Source organism: Dermacentor albipictus, chromosome 1, assembly GCF_038994185.2.
Source record: "Dermacentor albipictus isolate Rhodes 1998 colony chromosome 1, USDA_Dalb.pri_finalv2, whole genome shotgun sequence".
Lineage (NCBI taxonomy): Eukaryota > Metazoa > Arthropoda > Arachnida > Ixodida > Ixodidae > Dermacentor > Dermacentor albipictus.
The window spans coordinates 54,183,833-54,198,902 of NC_091821.1; the positions used below are offsets into that span (position 1 = coordinate 54,183,833).

The 15,070-nt window shown below is 45.0% G+C and overlaps 1 protein-coding gene across 2 annotated transcripts in view; it reads left to right on the forward strand.

Annotated features, from left to right (window-relative positions):
* Positions 1–14,752, forward strand: part of LOC135899344 (uncharacterized) — a 144,347-nt gene extending 129,595 nt beyond the window's left edge. The window contains exons 7-8 of one of the 2 annotated variants that reach the window (XM_065428586.1): positions 6,456–6,868; positions 11,971–14,752. In XM_065428586.1, coding sequence (XP_065284658.1) covers positions 6,456–6,868; positions 11,971–12,277 — 720 coding nt within the window. In that variant the 3' untranslated portion in view covers positions 12,278–14,752. The remainder of the gene's footprint in view (positions 1–6,455; positions 6,869–11,970) is intronic. The other variant, XM_065428588.1, reaches the window with a different exon arrangement.
* Positions 14,753–15,070: the final 318 nt, after the last annotated feature.

Here is a 15,070-nt window from a genome sequence, read left to right on the forward strand (position 1 = left end):
AAGAACTGAAATTTCTGCGCATGGCCTAACTTATCACAAAATGTATCGCTATGATTGTTAATCTGTTCACGTGGATGTGACTCATGTGCTTTGAGTGTATAAGTACGACCAGGTTTTCGACAATAAACAGTGTTGGAAGTTAGCGCTGTGTGTGTCCCTTTGTGTCTTCTCTTGTCCCGTCTATGAATCGCGCTACCATACTCCCCTTGAAGATCAAAAACAAGAAAGGGGCTGGCAGATGGAATGGCACACTGTGGTATAAACTTTTTTAAAACAGGGTTGAAGTACCTCAGACAGGCTGGCCAACGTTTCGATAGGTGGACCTATCTTCGTCAAAGGCGGCCTCGTCATCCTCGGCGTGTTAGTTTTAAAGGGTTAGTGCAGTGACGTCACGTGCGGGTGTTGTCGCTGGCGGCTGGTTTTAAAGAGAGAGATTACAAGAGGGAACAGGCGCTGCCGTCCGACGTCTGTGAGCCTCATTCTCAAGACGAAGGGACAAGAGCGTGAGAGTGGGCACGCGGGGAGGAAAGAAAAGAAATAGAAGCAGAAAAAAGGGGAAAAGAAAAAAAAAGCAGGGGGGTGCCAGGGCCGTACCAAGACACAACAAAGGGGGGGGGGTGAAAGAAAAAGAAAGAGAAAAATGAAATCTTTAAGAAATACGGGGGCTTGGGAGCGTGTTGGGGATGCGAAGGGTTAGGAGGTAATCCGGGGGAGTCGTTGGCGGCATGTTTTTGAGGCATTAGAACGGCCGGTCAAGCAATAGGTCGAGTAATTTTGAAATAGTTAAGGTGGCGACGGGGAGTCTGCGGTGCAATGGTGGGGAGACTGAAAGGCAGCGGCATGGTCTTTCAAGGGGCACTGCCCCACGCGCTTAACGTAGGTGTCGTTACGGCGGCATCCAGAAGGCGATGGTTGAGGCGCCGAAAAAGGCATATTGACTTCGGAATGTGTTGTCGAGGGGGTTTCAAAAAAAAAAGACTAAAAAAGGGGTAAGGGGGAAGGGGGGGGGGCGAAATCGGTATAGCAAACAGGAGGGCGACGCGTGCAGAAGCGGGCGCGGGCAAGTGTACATGGAAGAAGGGGATCGTAGTACACTTGGTATAGACGTAAAATCCTGAAAGAGTACATTAAATTGAGTAGTAGGCAGGAAATTTTTTTTTTCTTCCTTTTCCCTTCCTCCTCTCTCCCCCTCTCCCCCTTTTTCCTCCGAAATGAAAGAGTAGGTGAGGTTAAGAATTAAAGTTGGCTGGTGGCCTAATGTGTTTTGTGTATTGGTTGATGATATGAGAGTTTCAGATTTAAGTTACAGCTTTTAAAGATTCTAAATTGCCGCGTGCCAAATTAATTCCTGTCGGGTGTAGGCAATTAAACTTGTGTATGAGGTATGATTCCGTGTACTTCCTTTCGCGAGGGGAACGGAAATTTGTTTGTAGTATATAGAGCCTTGCTTTGTCAAACATATGTCCATGTTCATTAAAGTGGCTGGCTACTGCTTTGGGTAAATTGTGTTTTGTGTCCGCGCGGTGACCATTGAGTCTTGTATTGATTTGTTGTCCGGTCTCACCTATGTATTGTTTGCTACAAGCGGCGCATTCTAGACAGTAGAACAATACATAGGTGAGACCGGACAACAAATCAATACAAGACTCAATGGTCACCGCGCGGACACAAAACACAATTTACCCAAAGCAGTAGCCAGCCACTTTAATGAACATGGACATATGTTTGACAAAGCAAGGCTCTATATACTACAAACAAATTTCCGTTCCCCTCGCGAAAGGAAGTACACGGAATCATACCTCATACACAAGTTTAATTGCCTACACCCGACAGGAATTAATTTGGCACGCGGCAATTTAGAATCTTTAAAAGCTGTAACTTAAATCTGAAACTCTCATATCATCAACCAATACACAAAACACATTAGGCCACCAGCCAACTTTAATTCTTAACCTCACCTACTCTTTCATTTCGGAGGAAAAAGGGGGAGAGGGGGAGAGAGGAGGAAGGGAAAAGGAAGAAAAAAAAAATTTCCTGCCTACTACTCAATTTAATGTACTCTTTCAGGATTTTACGTCTATACCAAGTGTACTACGATCCCCTTCTTCCATGTACACTTGCCCGCGCCCGCTTCTGCACGCGTCGCCCTCCTGTTTGCTATACCGATTTCGCCCCCCCCCTTCCCCCTTACCCCTTTTTTAGTCTTTTTTTTTTTTGAAACCCCCTCGACAACACATTCCGAAGTCAATATGCCTTTTTCGGCGCCTCAACCATCGCCTTCTGGATGCCGCCGTAACGACACCTACGTTAAGCGCGTGGGGCAGTGCCCCTTGAAAGACCATGCCGCTGCCTTTCAGTCTCCCCACCATTGCACCGCAGACTCCCCGTCGCCACCTTAACTATTTCAAAATTACTCGACCTATTGCTTGACCGGCCGTTCTAATGCCTCAAAAACATGCCGCCAACGACTCCCCCGGATTACCTCCTAACCCTTCGCATCCCCAACACGCTCCCAAGCCCCCGTATTTCTTAAAGATTTCATTTTTCTCTTTCTTTTTCTTTCACCCCCCCCCCCTTTGTTGTGTCTTGGTACGGCCCTGGCACCCCCCTGCTTTTTTTTTTCTTTTCCCCTTTTTTCTGCTTCTATTTCTTTTCTTTCCTCCCCGCGTGCCCACTCTCACGCTCTTGTCCCTTCGTCTTGAGAATGAGGCTCACAGACGTCGAACGGCAGCGCCTGTTCCCTCTTGTAATCTCTCTCTTGAAAACCAGCCGCCAGCGACAACACCCGCACGTGACGTCACTCCCCTTGAAGATGCATTACCAACAAGCCCACATTGCAACCCTCATTAACGTTCGCTTGCGTGAGCATGAACGTTCCCTGGGGCCTGCTGGAGGATCGAACTTGGCTATTCACTGCCGTAGCTGCTTGGGCTACTCTCCTTTGTTACCAAAGACTGAGATTATCGGCAGAAAAAAAAAATGGTCAGCTGGAAAAAGATTGTAGAGGAGGTGGCCACGCGACGCATTAAGGATGGTGATTGCGTTAGCTCGCCGTCAGTTGCTGTTTCTGAGAAAGAACTTTTGATTCTTTTCATATGATATAGACGTGTTCGGTGCCTCAGTAGCCTTCAGCGTTTATCTTAGCGTTTGTATCGCACCCCTGTTGAAGGTCGGTCTGTTGTTGGTAATTTTTTCATTACTTTCTGGGTGCACACGTGTGTCTGATCTATATAAACTCGGAGTTCATTTCATTAAATCATCAGTTGTCAGTACCGCTTCGTGTTGTCCCTTTAAACTCGGAGTTCGTTTCATTAAATCATCAGTTGTCAGTACTGCTTCGTGTTGTCCCTTTCTTCGTCTCGTGTGTTCCTCGCGGTAACTTCCAAAATCACGTACTATGAAATGTTAAAACTTAGAGGCGCTGTAGGCCATGTAAGTAGATAATTTCCTCGTGGAGCCAGCGCACTGCCTGAGTCATTAACTCAGTTATTTAGCATCCTAAATCGAGCTATAGTCTGCTTCAATAAATAATGCACTAAAAGCTCCGCACAGAAAAGCACGACGCGCCTGCCCTTACTCCATGCGCACTTCGAAATAATTTTCCCACGCATTCTACCAGCATAAAACGCAGACGCCCCAGTTGTTCGGCAACAATGAACTCGCTGCGGTCACTCACTATACGCACGAAAAGCCAAAATCTCCAGCGTGTCTCGGACTATATAGCGGGACTGCGTTTACCCTTCGTAGCTGTCTTCCGGCTTCGCTTTCCGAACGTGTTCCATTTCTATTAATCTTGGATTAGTGTTTATTTTTATTACTACTGTTTAAAAAGGAAAAGTCATCACCATTCTTAGGTGGCTAAATCTAATATTTTTTTTCACCTGTCATTTAAAAAAAAAGAAAATCCAATAAAAAGAAAGGCCTCCCGTTAGGAGGTCCTGACAGTAGCTCCTCACGATTAAATAAAGTTCGTTGTCCGTCTGTCTGCCTCCGGTTGTGGGGTGGTTAAAGAGCTCAGAGCACAAAGTAGACGTTTAGAAGGAGATTCTTTCTCCTTTCCACCGTGTCTCTAAACCAGTACTTACTCGCCAAACAGTTCTCCACCCGTGTTTGGATGCGTGCCACCGCCAACAAGACTGGGCACGAAAGTTCGAAATGGCCTGGCTGATCGTTCCCAGGCACGTGTAGCTGTCCCTCACACCTGACGATCAAACTGATACCCCAGCACGGCGAAGACTTTCACGACAAGGAAGTGCCTCAGCTAATCTAAGTCGGGGACATAGATGCCAAGGATAAGCCAGCAGAGGGACACTGTAGATGAGGTGATTCGCTGCCGCATTTATATATGTTATTTTTGAGGGGCACAATTGCCACCTCATTCTTGAACTTTTATTGACTACAGTTGGTATCGATTCATAATATAGAGCGCCATGAATCCAAAGACTGATCAGCAGCTAAATAAACCACACAGATGCTCGCTTACTTCTTTTCGCACCCCTCTATAACAGCACCTGTCGTATTTATTCCTCCGTAAAGTTCTCGTCGTGTCTTTAATCGTAGTGCTAAGCGCTTCTTCTGACTGTATCATTCAGCACCATTTGACGCACAGTCATGTTTTCATTTAGAGCCCCGTAAATGTCTGACCTCCACATCTCAGGAGCTGCTCGAGTGCTTTAAGTAGCCTACATCATTTCCAATTTCTTTTCACTGCCCGAGGACAGTGATCAGGCTTTCATTATATGAAGAGAGTCAAACATCGCAAAATACTGAACGTAAGGTGTATGCGACTGACAGACAGCACTCACCTCACGTGCCGTATGTTTGCGCTGTTGGATTCCCTTCAACAAGCACCGACCAGCCCGGTTCAGCCCACTCCTCCAGGCTTCCATCAGAAGCTAATTGCCTGAAACACATATCTGTCGTTGATGTAAATTGCGATCAAAATCCTATGTGCCATTACGAGGAGCACCTTGGTGTTCGTTACTACTGCTAATCATACGACAACGCTGACACAGTTCGTGTGTGTGAACAAGCAAGCAAGCGCAATCACTAACACAATACCGAGTAGTCAATGAAAACTCGCTTACGACACGTGGCCATTCCCGTCACATCCAAAAGGTAAGCTCCATAGCTCATGTACATATATACTCATGTACATATATACTCATGTACATATAGTATAATGACTGGCAAGCACTGAAAAAAAAAGCCAGAAATCTAGTCATTGTACCACTTCTGTTGAGCGAACGCACAACTTTCCGCCGACGGCTATAAAGCGCGATCATCGTACTCTAAGTGAGAACATTAAAATGAACTTCGCAGCCCTTCATTTCGTATTCTGAAAACGGGACTTAAATTCAAGCACTCGTTTATGGGTTACGATCGGTAGCTAGAGGGGGCACGCACGAAATTCTTAGTACCTCGACTTCAAATGGGAAAAGTAATGAGCGTCCCAGAACACCTCTTACCATTCGCCTACCTTGTGCGGCAACGAGACTGTTGAAGTTCTCTTTCTGTGCGCGCTCTGCATACAAGTATTTCTATTAAAGATAGGCACTTTAAGCTCCACATCCAATAAGTCTATGTGATCACTTGGGAGTACATCTAAGAGACGAGCATGACTTTATATCTTTATTTATTTCATACTGCAGATCATGTTACAAATCCAAGCATATCAAATACAGAAATTGATAACGTAGAGTCAAAAGTAGCAAGTAAAAACAACAACAACAGCAAAAACATGCAGCATCACAATGTGTTCTCAGTTATTGTGTCGGCGAATTCCATTTTGTGTGATCATATGGGATCACAGGATATAAAGTGTCCAACCCGTAGCCTTTTTCCTTTTCTACATTTGTGTGTGCGCGCGGGTCTGCGTGCGTACGCGCATCCGTTTGTATGTGTTAGAAGCGGGGGAGGGGGGGTGGAGTTGACCATGCATGAAAACAGGATTGAGGCGATTAAGCACCCTTGTGATATACATCTCGAACGTTTACAGCAAAATGAAGTACCCCCGTGAAGCGAACATCTAAGAAGGACTACAACGTTGTGCGATATGCGCTTCTAACATGGGCTTTTTCTTTCATAATCGCTAGGAGATGGCGAAGGCGAACAATGGTCAGCGTCCTCTTGGAGAATTTGTTTATATTGCCTGTAAGAGTGAAATAAACGAGAGAAAAAAAAGGAAAGTAGGGATAGCAACAGCGACGACATTAATGGTCAATTCGGTGCAGATAAAGAAACCAGGGCTACGTGACAGTGAATCAAAATAATGAAATTGTAGCAGTTCCTTACTCCTTTTAGGAGGAGTAAGGAACGACTTTTTTTAGCACTTTTACAAAGAAACATGGAAGGTCCCAGCGCAATTATTAACTCGTACAACTGGATCTGTGTTTAAAAACAAACCAAATGAAGCCTGCATGTACTACATGCTGCCTCACGCACGCGTTCTGCAGGAGCGGCTCGTGCAACAGCTCCGGCAGTACCCGCAGCTCGCCGAGCAGTTGCCGCAGGGAGAGAACGTCCGAGAGCTGGTGAATGAGGCGGACGAGTACCAGAGGCCGTACACGAGGACCGAGCCGACTCGGGTGCCCAGCTACGGGGTCCACCACTATGGCAGCACCCACAAGACGCGAGGGGAGAGACCGCAGCTGCTGAATGCCGGCGCCGCGCCGCCTCGGTGGGCGCAGGGCCCCGTGGCGAACGAGCCCTTCAAGTACGTGCAGCCCAACCGCATACGGAGGCCCCCGCCTCCTCCTCCACAGCCGCCCAGCGACTACGAGGCTGAGGAGGGCCTCCCGCCCGGCGCCAGGCCGCGCTACTATCAGAAGCCCTTTAAAGCATCTGAGGAGGACGCGCTGTTTACGAGGTGAGGGCGCCGACACCGAAGGTCGTGGTGACGTCGTGTCGTACAGCATTTAATTCTCGCTGCAGTATTGAATTTCATCGATACCATGTTTTGACTAATCAAGCAAGTTACCAAGCGCTCCGCCTACTGAATACCTCCTAGGCAGCTGTACAAGGCCAGCAGGCTTTGATGCGTGACATCACGGGAATCGTCCACGAACCTCTTTAGTTCAGTAGAGGCTCCGCCGACGCTTATTACTACCATCTTTTAAGGCGTAAGCGTTCTTTGGAGAGTAACCCGGCAAAATCTGTCTGTCACGCGAAAAGTGTAATTTCTTGTATCTGCACAAAAATGCGTAATTTGTGAACTTAAGACATCTAAACGTTATATTAGTGCAAATGTAGATGATTGATAGCTTTATAAGTGATAAGGAACAATTCAAATAAAAGAAATAAAATGGATCGCAAAGAAAACCGTCCTCGTCAGGCAGCCTTGAAAGCTACCTTTTCCGCATTACGGACCAGTGTGCAGAGAAGACTGCTGTGGGGCTGCTGAGTATACAAATAAGAATACTTGATTGGTACATGTGGTAATAGTTTAAAAAAAATCATAGATGATTGATGGCATAAAAAAAAAACTGGTGATTTCGCCGTGGCAAGGCCGTAACAAAAAAGGAAAAAGAGAAAATGAAATTTAAAGAACGAAAAAGAACAGCTGTGGTGAAACCAATTGTTATGGCGTTCCGGCTCAGTTGATACGGTCGCTTTGAACGGGTCATCTACCTTCCTCGGAACTAATCTCCACACCATTCAGTACACGGATTTCATTTGGTTCGGACCGGAAAAGCGATGTGTAGAAATACGTAGGCTCGGAAAAGCAAGTAAGCAAAAGCGAAGTAACAGCCGAGCCAAAGAAGGCTTATACATTAGCAGGCAATTGTCAGAATTCAGAATTTTGGTGGAATTTCGCACGCCTCCCCCTCCCCCCCAAAGCCCGATGTACACCGGAATCATCGGCCAACCCATACGACGTCACAGTCGGAACGCGAGGAGGTGCTAGTGCTACTGCCACTTTTACACAATACCTCCTAGACAGCTACACAAGGCCAGTAAGCTTTGACGCGTGACGTTGCGGGCCTTGTCCAACAACCTCTTCATTTCAAGAGAGGCTCCACCGACGTTTATTGCCATATTTCTCCTTCCGAAACCCGGTGTACAACGCAATCATCGGCCAACTTATAAGACGTCAACGTGCAGGCCCTCTATAACTGTTACTCAGGAGGTGCTGCCACACGGCCTCTTTCGGACGATGCTGCATATAGTAACATTTGACCAGACTTTTTGCGGCTTCTCAAAGATGAAATAAACGTCGCACGTAACTGACCGTGACATGAGGCAAACGGACTGGCTAACAAGAAATAAATAAATTGCCGCACAAGAGACGCGGGGCCCAAAAAAAGGATGCGGTATCACGAACGCGGACACATGTTCACTGTACTGTGGTAGGTTGCACTGTAGCAGATGCTGCTGTAGACACGCCCCTCTGGTTTATTTAACGAAATCAACATGTGCTCCGGGAACACGAAAACCGTATTGTAGCAGGTTGACCCCATCTGATGGCACGTGCTACGAATTCATGGCGCCATTCTTCTGGTGAATCACGGCGAGGGTTCCTGCGTTTTTATCGAGAGACAATGCGGCTGTCGGAAAGCGACACGATGAAAGAGCGTTGCCATCGTTTGATAGGAAGTGTAAGAAACGGCGCCGTAAATCCCCACATCCGGCTTACGTAAACAATATCACACTTGCATTATTGAAACCCAATCTCTATAAATACGGAATCAACAAGTTTTAGTCCGCTCAGTCTCTCCTATTTTGTTCTATTATAGATGGGTTCCTGTGGAGAGATCGAGGTCAGGTGTAACTGGGCTACGCCATTTCTCTATGTTATACACAAAGAAATAAAGGAATAAATGATAATACTAGAAAAATTGAACGAGAACTGACTATGAGACTAATAGATAACGCCGCAACGGAGAATTGACATTGACGTCTGTTCATTCCGCGAACCGAATAATATATACTCTTCGCCGTCATCATCGATTCGTATAGCACGAGGTCGCGGCGTCAAATTCCGGCCACGGCGGCCGCCTTTAGATGGGGGCGAAATGGAAAACAACCGTGTCCCGTGCATTGGCGGGATACGGTTACTTGTCTTTTTCTTTAAAAACTTTGGTTGGCGTAGCGCTCATTTATTACCCTTTACGAATAGTTGAGAGTAGATTAGAGGAACTTTATTAATCAGCTAACGCTGCAATTTTCACTGCAAGTACATCGACGCATAGGTTTGGTCTAGTCGGTGCTCCATTGACTTAGTGCATGAGCGTACAAATTGAACGAACGACAGGGGACGATAAACACCGACGAGCTCTTGTTCGTGTTGTTCTTCCCCTGTCGTTGGTTCAATTTGTGTGCCACACTAAGTCAACGCAAGTAAATATCCGTCTACTTGAGCAATTCTATTGAAGAGATGGAATCGTGCTATCAGCAAAGTTTTTTTTTTTAACGTGTTCAGGAATACGAAAAACAACGAAGGACATGAGCTATTAGAATTTTAAATTATGAGCCTGGAACTATACGGTGCGAAACGGGAGCTATGATAAAGTACAAGGCAAATATATAAATACCAGTGAGGTATACGCATTTTGAAGCCAGTGATTTCATTCTGTCAATTTCTATTTCATTTTCAGCAGCAGTCGGTACAAACACGTCAAATCTCGCTTGGTTAAACGCTGACGTCTTGGTTGAAGACCTTTAAAAGAGAAGGCTAAACATGATACACTAGGAGTCGGTTATAAAAGACACGCCTATTCGTTAAAATTAGTTCAATATTTCAAGAAATTTGATATACCAAAGCTCGCCTATCAAAAACTTGAACAAAAGTTTATGACCCGCCGTGGTTGCTTAATGGCTATGGTGTTGCGCTGCTAAGCACGAGGTCGCGGGATCAAATGCCGGCCACGACGGCCGCATTTATATGGGGGCGAAATGCAAAAACACCCGTGTAGTTAGATTTAGGCACATGTTAAAGAAACCCAGGTGTTCAAAATTAATTTGAAGTCCCTCACTACGGCGTGCCTCATAATCAAGTCATAGTATTGGCAACTAAAATCCCATTTTTATTGAATTTTTAAAACTTTATGGTGTTTTTGTTATATGCAGTTTTGTTATCTCCAAGGAAGAAAAGAAAATCAAGGAGAAATCCATTATTCAAAACAAAATTATTCGTAGTAGGCAGCAATTCTTGTCGGTTACTTTGAGATGCAGTAAGTTTGCCTCGTGCCTTGGCTGTTTTTAGCGTCATTAAGAATTGCGCCCTCGATGCCTTTGGAACTAAAGGTCACGCGAAAAAGAACTTCGCTGAACTGCCATGAAACAGGCACGGTGAAGTGCAAGTTACGTTATGACGGTGGCAGTGAAAACCGTAAGCTGGATATGTCCAATATCCAGTTCGTTATCAGTATCGGTCAATAATTGTCGCGTGTGCGACATAGAGAATAATTCGCTTTATCGGGGTTAGTTGTGGTCTGGTTTGACTGTAGCTGTACGTATACTCTCAAAAACGAGTCAAGTATGTCTATATCAAATTTATAAATGATGTATTTCATCAATTGTTACCTTTAGTAGGAGTGTACGCGATGGGTTTGATAAAATCAACCAATGGTGACGATTGCTGAGTTCGAGAGTTAATCTTTGCTGCTTCAATATTTATGTCGTACTTAACACTTCAGCACCTGCATTGCTACGACTTTTTTTTAGCACCTGACATATATGGCAACACTTTCTTAGCGCGTGAGTGAACTTGTTTCTGTAACAAATTAACAACTCGAACATGTTTTATGTTTAATATGGGAGAAAGTGGGTTTGGACGCTGATGGTAAAATAATACAAGGTCGGCTCACACTTCAGTCAGCGAAAAGAAGACATGCGACCTCAACCACACTCCTATTCCCAGTGAAATTCATCAGTTAACTTTATATTAGGAGCATGTTTTCTAGTTTACTGCCATTCTATAGATGTGTTTCGCAAAGCTGTCACACTCATTCTAAACTCTTTTCAATTTAAACTTTTTATCTACTGCACAAGATGCACTATCAAACACAACTTCTGATATTTCCATGTGACTTTTTTTTTCCCTACACCTTTGCACATTTCAACCAATCTACCTTACTCTAACTAACTGTAACAAGAAGTAACAAAACAGCCTCAAACAAAAACTAATCGTTTCACTTTCATCTGTTTGGGACTTCGCCAATAAACAGCAGTAATATTTTGAAAACTACTTTCAGCTGTGCCCTTCGGGCAAGTGCAAACACGTCGCAACATAAGTTCACAACGTAACTGGGACGAGAAAGGTGCTTTGTAAAGAAAGAGCACAGTTGCTAAAAGTTGGGTCCCACTCCCTAACCGTAGCGTACTGTTGCTTGAAACAGATTTTGAGATTAGAAACAGAAACGCTGAGGGGAACGAAAGATAGGGGGGGGGGGGGGAGCATGACAGCAGAAGCTCGAAACGGTGGGCACAGCATAAACCGTCGGAGATGCTTAACCAGTATATTCAATTACATGTGGCACCAATATATATGCATTGGCTAGCGTTGGGCAGCATCAATCAAGCTTAATTTCTACGCAATGCACCTTCACTTTTTTTAATGATTATTATCTGAGGATCAAATAAACTCGTTTTTTCTCACACAGTCAGTATAACTAACAAGCTGCCATAACATGGGTTCGTCTCGAAAAACTGACCCCATAATGGGAGCACGAGCATTTGCTCGCTTGAAAAATCCACCTCGCTTTTGTTCTTCTTTTATTTTATTTTTTAATTAAACACCGTTCAGGTCCCCCTCATTCCACTGCATGTAACCACGTAAATGGCCTAAAGGAAAGAGTCCCACTAAAAGAAATCCTAACCTTTAATATACCTGGGCACACTGTTTGCGTTCCTTATTTAGCCTCCGCCAGTTCTCCATAACTCCTCACTGACCTGACTGACTGGTCTCCTGTCTTCTCTTCCCTCCTGGCACGCTCTGCTCTTCCTCTAACACCGACCTCAACACCGAAGGAGCAGCGGGGGCACGACGTTCGTGGTGCTCAGGCAGATAGAGCCGCTGTCACGCAGGTACCACGAGCCGGCGCGGGAGCGGCACCCGCACGTCGGCCAGGCGTCGCAGGGTTCGGCGGACGTGCGGCTGGCCCACGGGCAGAGCGCGGCGCCGCGGGGCGACGTGCTGCTCGTGGAGCCGGTGCGCCAGAGGCCGTACGGCAAGCGCTTCCAAGTGGTCACCACCACCGAGCCGTCCACGACCAGGGACGTGGCGAAGAAGATCAACTTCTCCTATCACCCCATCATCGACTACATCACCAGATAGCCGCCGCGCGGAGCAATCTCGTTCATCCGTTTCGACGTCATGCTTGCCCTTTTGTTGCCCCCACTTTCTTTTCGCTCACACGAAAGTGGCTGATCGATGCGGTAACCGTAGTCAAGGTGTACGCCCTCGTGCGCGGGACACCATGGGATGCACCCGCCGTGTACCGTCCAGCGCTTCAAGGCCGGACTCGACACCCGCAGCATCATAGCTGCACGGTTTATATCACCTGGCACCCCGTGATTGCTTTTTTTGTCGAGCTTACATTTATTGTGCGAGCGAAACGCAAAATAACGTCCCGTAAAGCTTCGAAGCTTAATGGCTTAAAAAAGACCAATGGCGGTACAATGGTCAAACGGTGTTCGGTGATGGAAAACTGAACGCATTTATGATGTAAAGTAACAGTCAACCACGCAGTTCCCACAAGGGCGTCTATTTATCAGCTAAGTGGTACGGCTTTTCATGTGAGAAGGCTTCTGCAAATCTATTAGTCTAAGTTTAACAAGAGGTTCTCAGTGTAACGAGGCCTTCCATCTTTTTTGTATGTGTGCGTTTGCTTGTTGTAATTTCTGAAGCCCTGTGCGCACCAAGGAGCAAGAAAAAGATCTGAATTATAAAATTAGCCTCGTTAACTTGGGGACCTCTCGACATACTGAACATTTGTTTTTTTTTTTTACACTTTAAGCATCCGTCTGTATATTCAAGATTATTATATGGAGAAGACTACTTGACTGACAAGGCTGCCTATGTTTGTGCCTACGAACCCACGAACAGTTCAAATGACCTTCTCACTATGGGCTCAGCGTACTTACGCTTTTCCTTGTGCTTAACTTGATTGTAAAGCATTGTTTCAATCAAGGCTTTACATATGGCGTTACTTGGGCAATAAGCAAGGTAATACTTGCCTCTTAGGTTGATGTTTAGAACATCTACGTGCTGTTTGTGCCGTTATTACATATAACAATCTTCAACAAACATAAAAAACTGCAATTAATATTTCACTCTTCCCTGTTTCGCGAAAGCTATCTGACAATGCTACGTCTTTCAGAGCCAATATGGTGCCTTGGCTGTGAAGAAGCTTTGTGCATATATGTACGCACTTTCTTGTGTTTTTGTTTGTTTGTTTTTAGTATTCCGTCTAGCCGACGTGTAGCTGTATTTGCAATCAATTATGGCGTAGTAGGTACAAAAGTTTTCATTATTTGTGGTTTTACTATTTGTTTAGGGCTGGTTTAAGCCTTAACATCAGGAGCCAAATTCACAAAGCTTTTCTGCTAGCAAGTGACGTGTGCATATGGTTGGTCGCTTTCGCCAATAATATGCCCAACATCACGCATTTGCACTTTCAAGCAGTTTTAGCGAAGCAGCTTTTATTTTTTTTCTGAAATCACAAAAATATATTTAGCTCTGATTGTTTCTAAGAGGAAATTCCACCCAAACCTGATACTGGACACCGCCGGCCAGTGGCGGCGATCACGTACGAACGTAAAAGCATCGTGAATTCGGTCCCAGTTGTCGAAATCACAAAGCTTTTCGTTTGTAAGTTATTTTTGCGATTGGTTGGCTATGTTCTGTAATATTATGTCCAGCGTCAGCATTGGCTCGCATTTGTTCTTATGAACAATTACAGCGTAAGAGGTATTTTTTGTGTATAAAGGCCCAGGTTCTCGCATTTACCAAAAACCTACGCAAACGCATGAAAAATAATTTGATGAGCACGCTACAGCTTTCACCTCATAATGTTTCCACACCTCACGTGTCTTCGCACCAAAATCAGATGATTTACAGATTCTTGAAGCTTGCAATGTAATTTCTGAATAGGAACGTTTGAAGTTTTTTTGAGCAAGCCGAAGAGGCGCGTAATATAAAAATATAAGAGGAAAGTCCGTTGCTACTGTTATGTCTGCTTTTAAAAGAAATATTTTTATACTGTTGATAGTACAGGATATGCACAAAACCAAAGCTTACTAACCGCTGATTGTACGCAATACCTAAATACATATACGGCATTCATGAGTAATTAACGCATTTTTGAGCGACGAGGAGCAAGTACTCTTAAGAAATTAACTTCCTTAGTTCTTTAGAAGGCCTGTTTTGTGAATGATTCACTGAGCTGGAAAAAAAGTATAATGCTATGCTTTTCCCTCAACCCGTCGCCAAGGTGTTGCTTTTACTCTGAAGCCTTTTTCTTTCTTTTTATTTGTGTGTGTCGTGCTGTGTGAATAGTCGTGTTGTGTGCCTTGTTGTACAGTAGTTCCTTGTTCGCTACTACTGCCATCGTGCTTGCGTCGCAAGCTCACGTTTGCACCTTATTTATTGTTGTACCATAGGCGCTCTGTCCTTTTTTTTTTCATGTGATCGCGTCGCTAATCGCAAGACTGTAGCAGGCATTGTTGTATTTCATTTTTAAACGAGTTCATATACGCAAAGGATATGTATATGCTGTTGCTAATAAAGAAGTACACAGCGTATTCAAAACGGATTGATTTATTTCCGTTGTCTGTGCTGGGAGCAAGCTACATGGTGGCTGCCATATCCACGCCGAATGTTCTGCTTTTTAATGAAGGGCTTCCCAGTGGATCTTGTATTGCATTTCAGCGCTGAAAAGACCCACAGAGCAGTGAAGGCTATCCTTGCTGCTTCTCAGTGCTTCGGGATGCCAGAATTTTCAGGAGGAGCTTTGAAACACCTCCTATAGAAACAACACTGACCGCTTGTGATACGGCAGTGACAGGTCGTGTGGTTTTTAAGATATCTTGAGGGCTTGCTCTTCCTCTTTATTGGATGGGAAACATG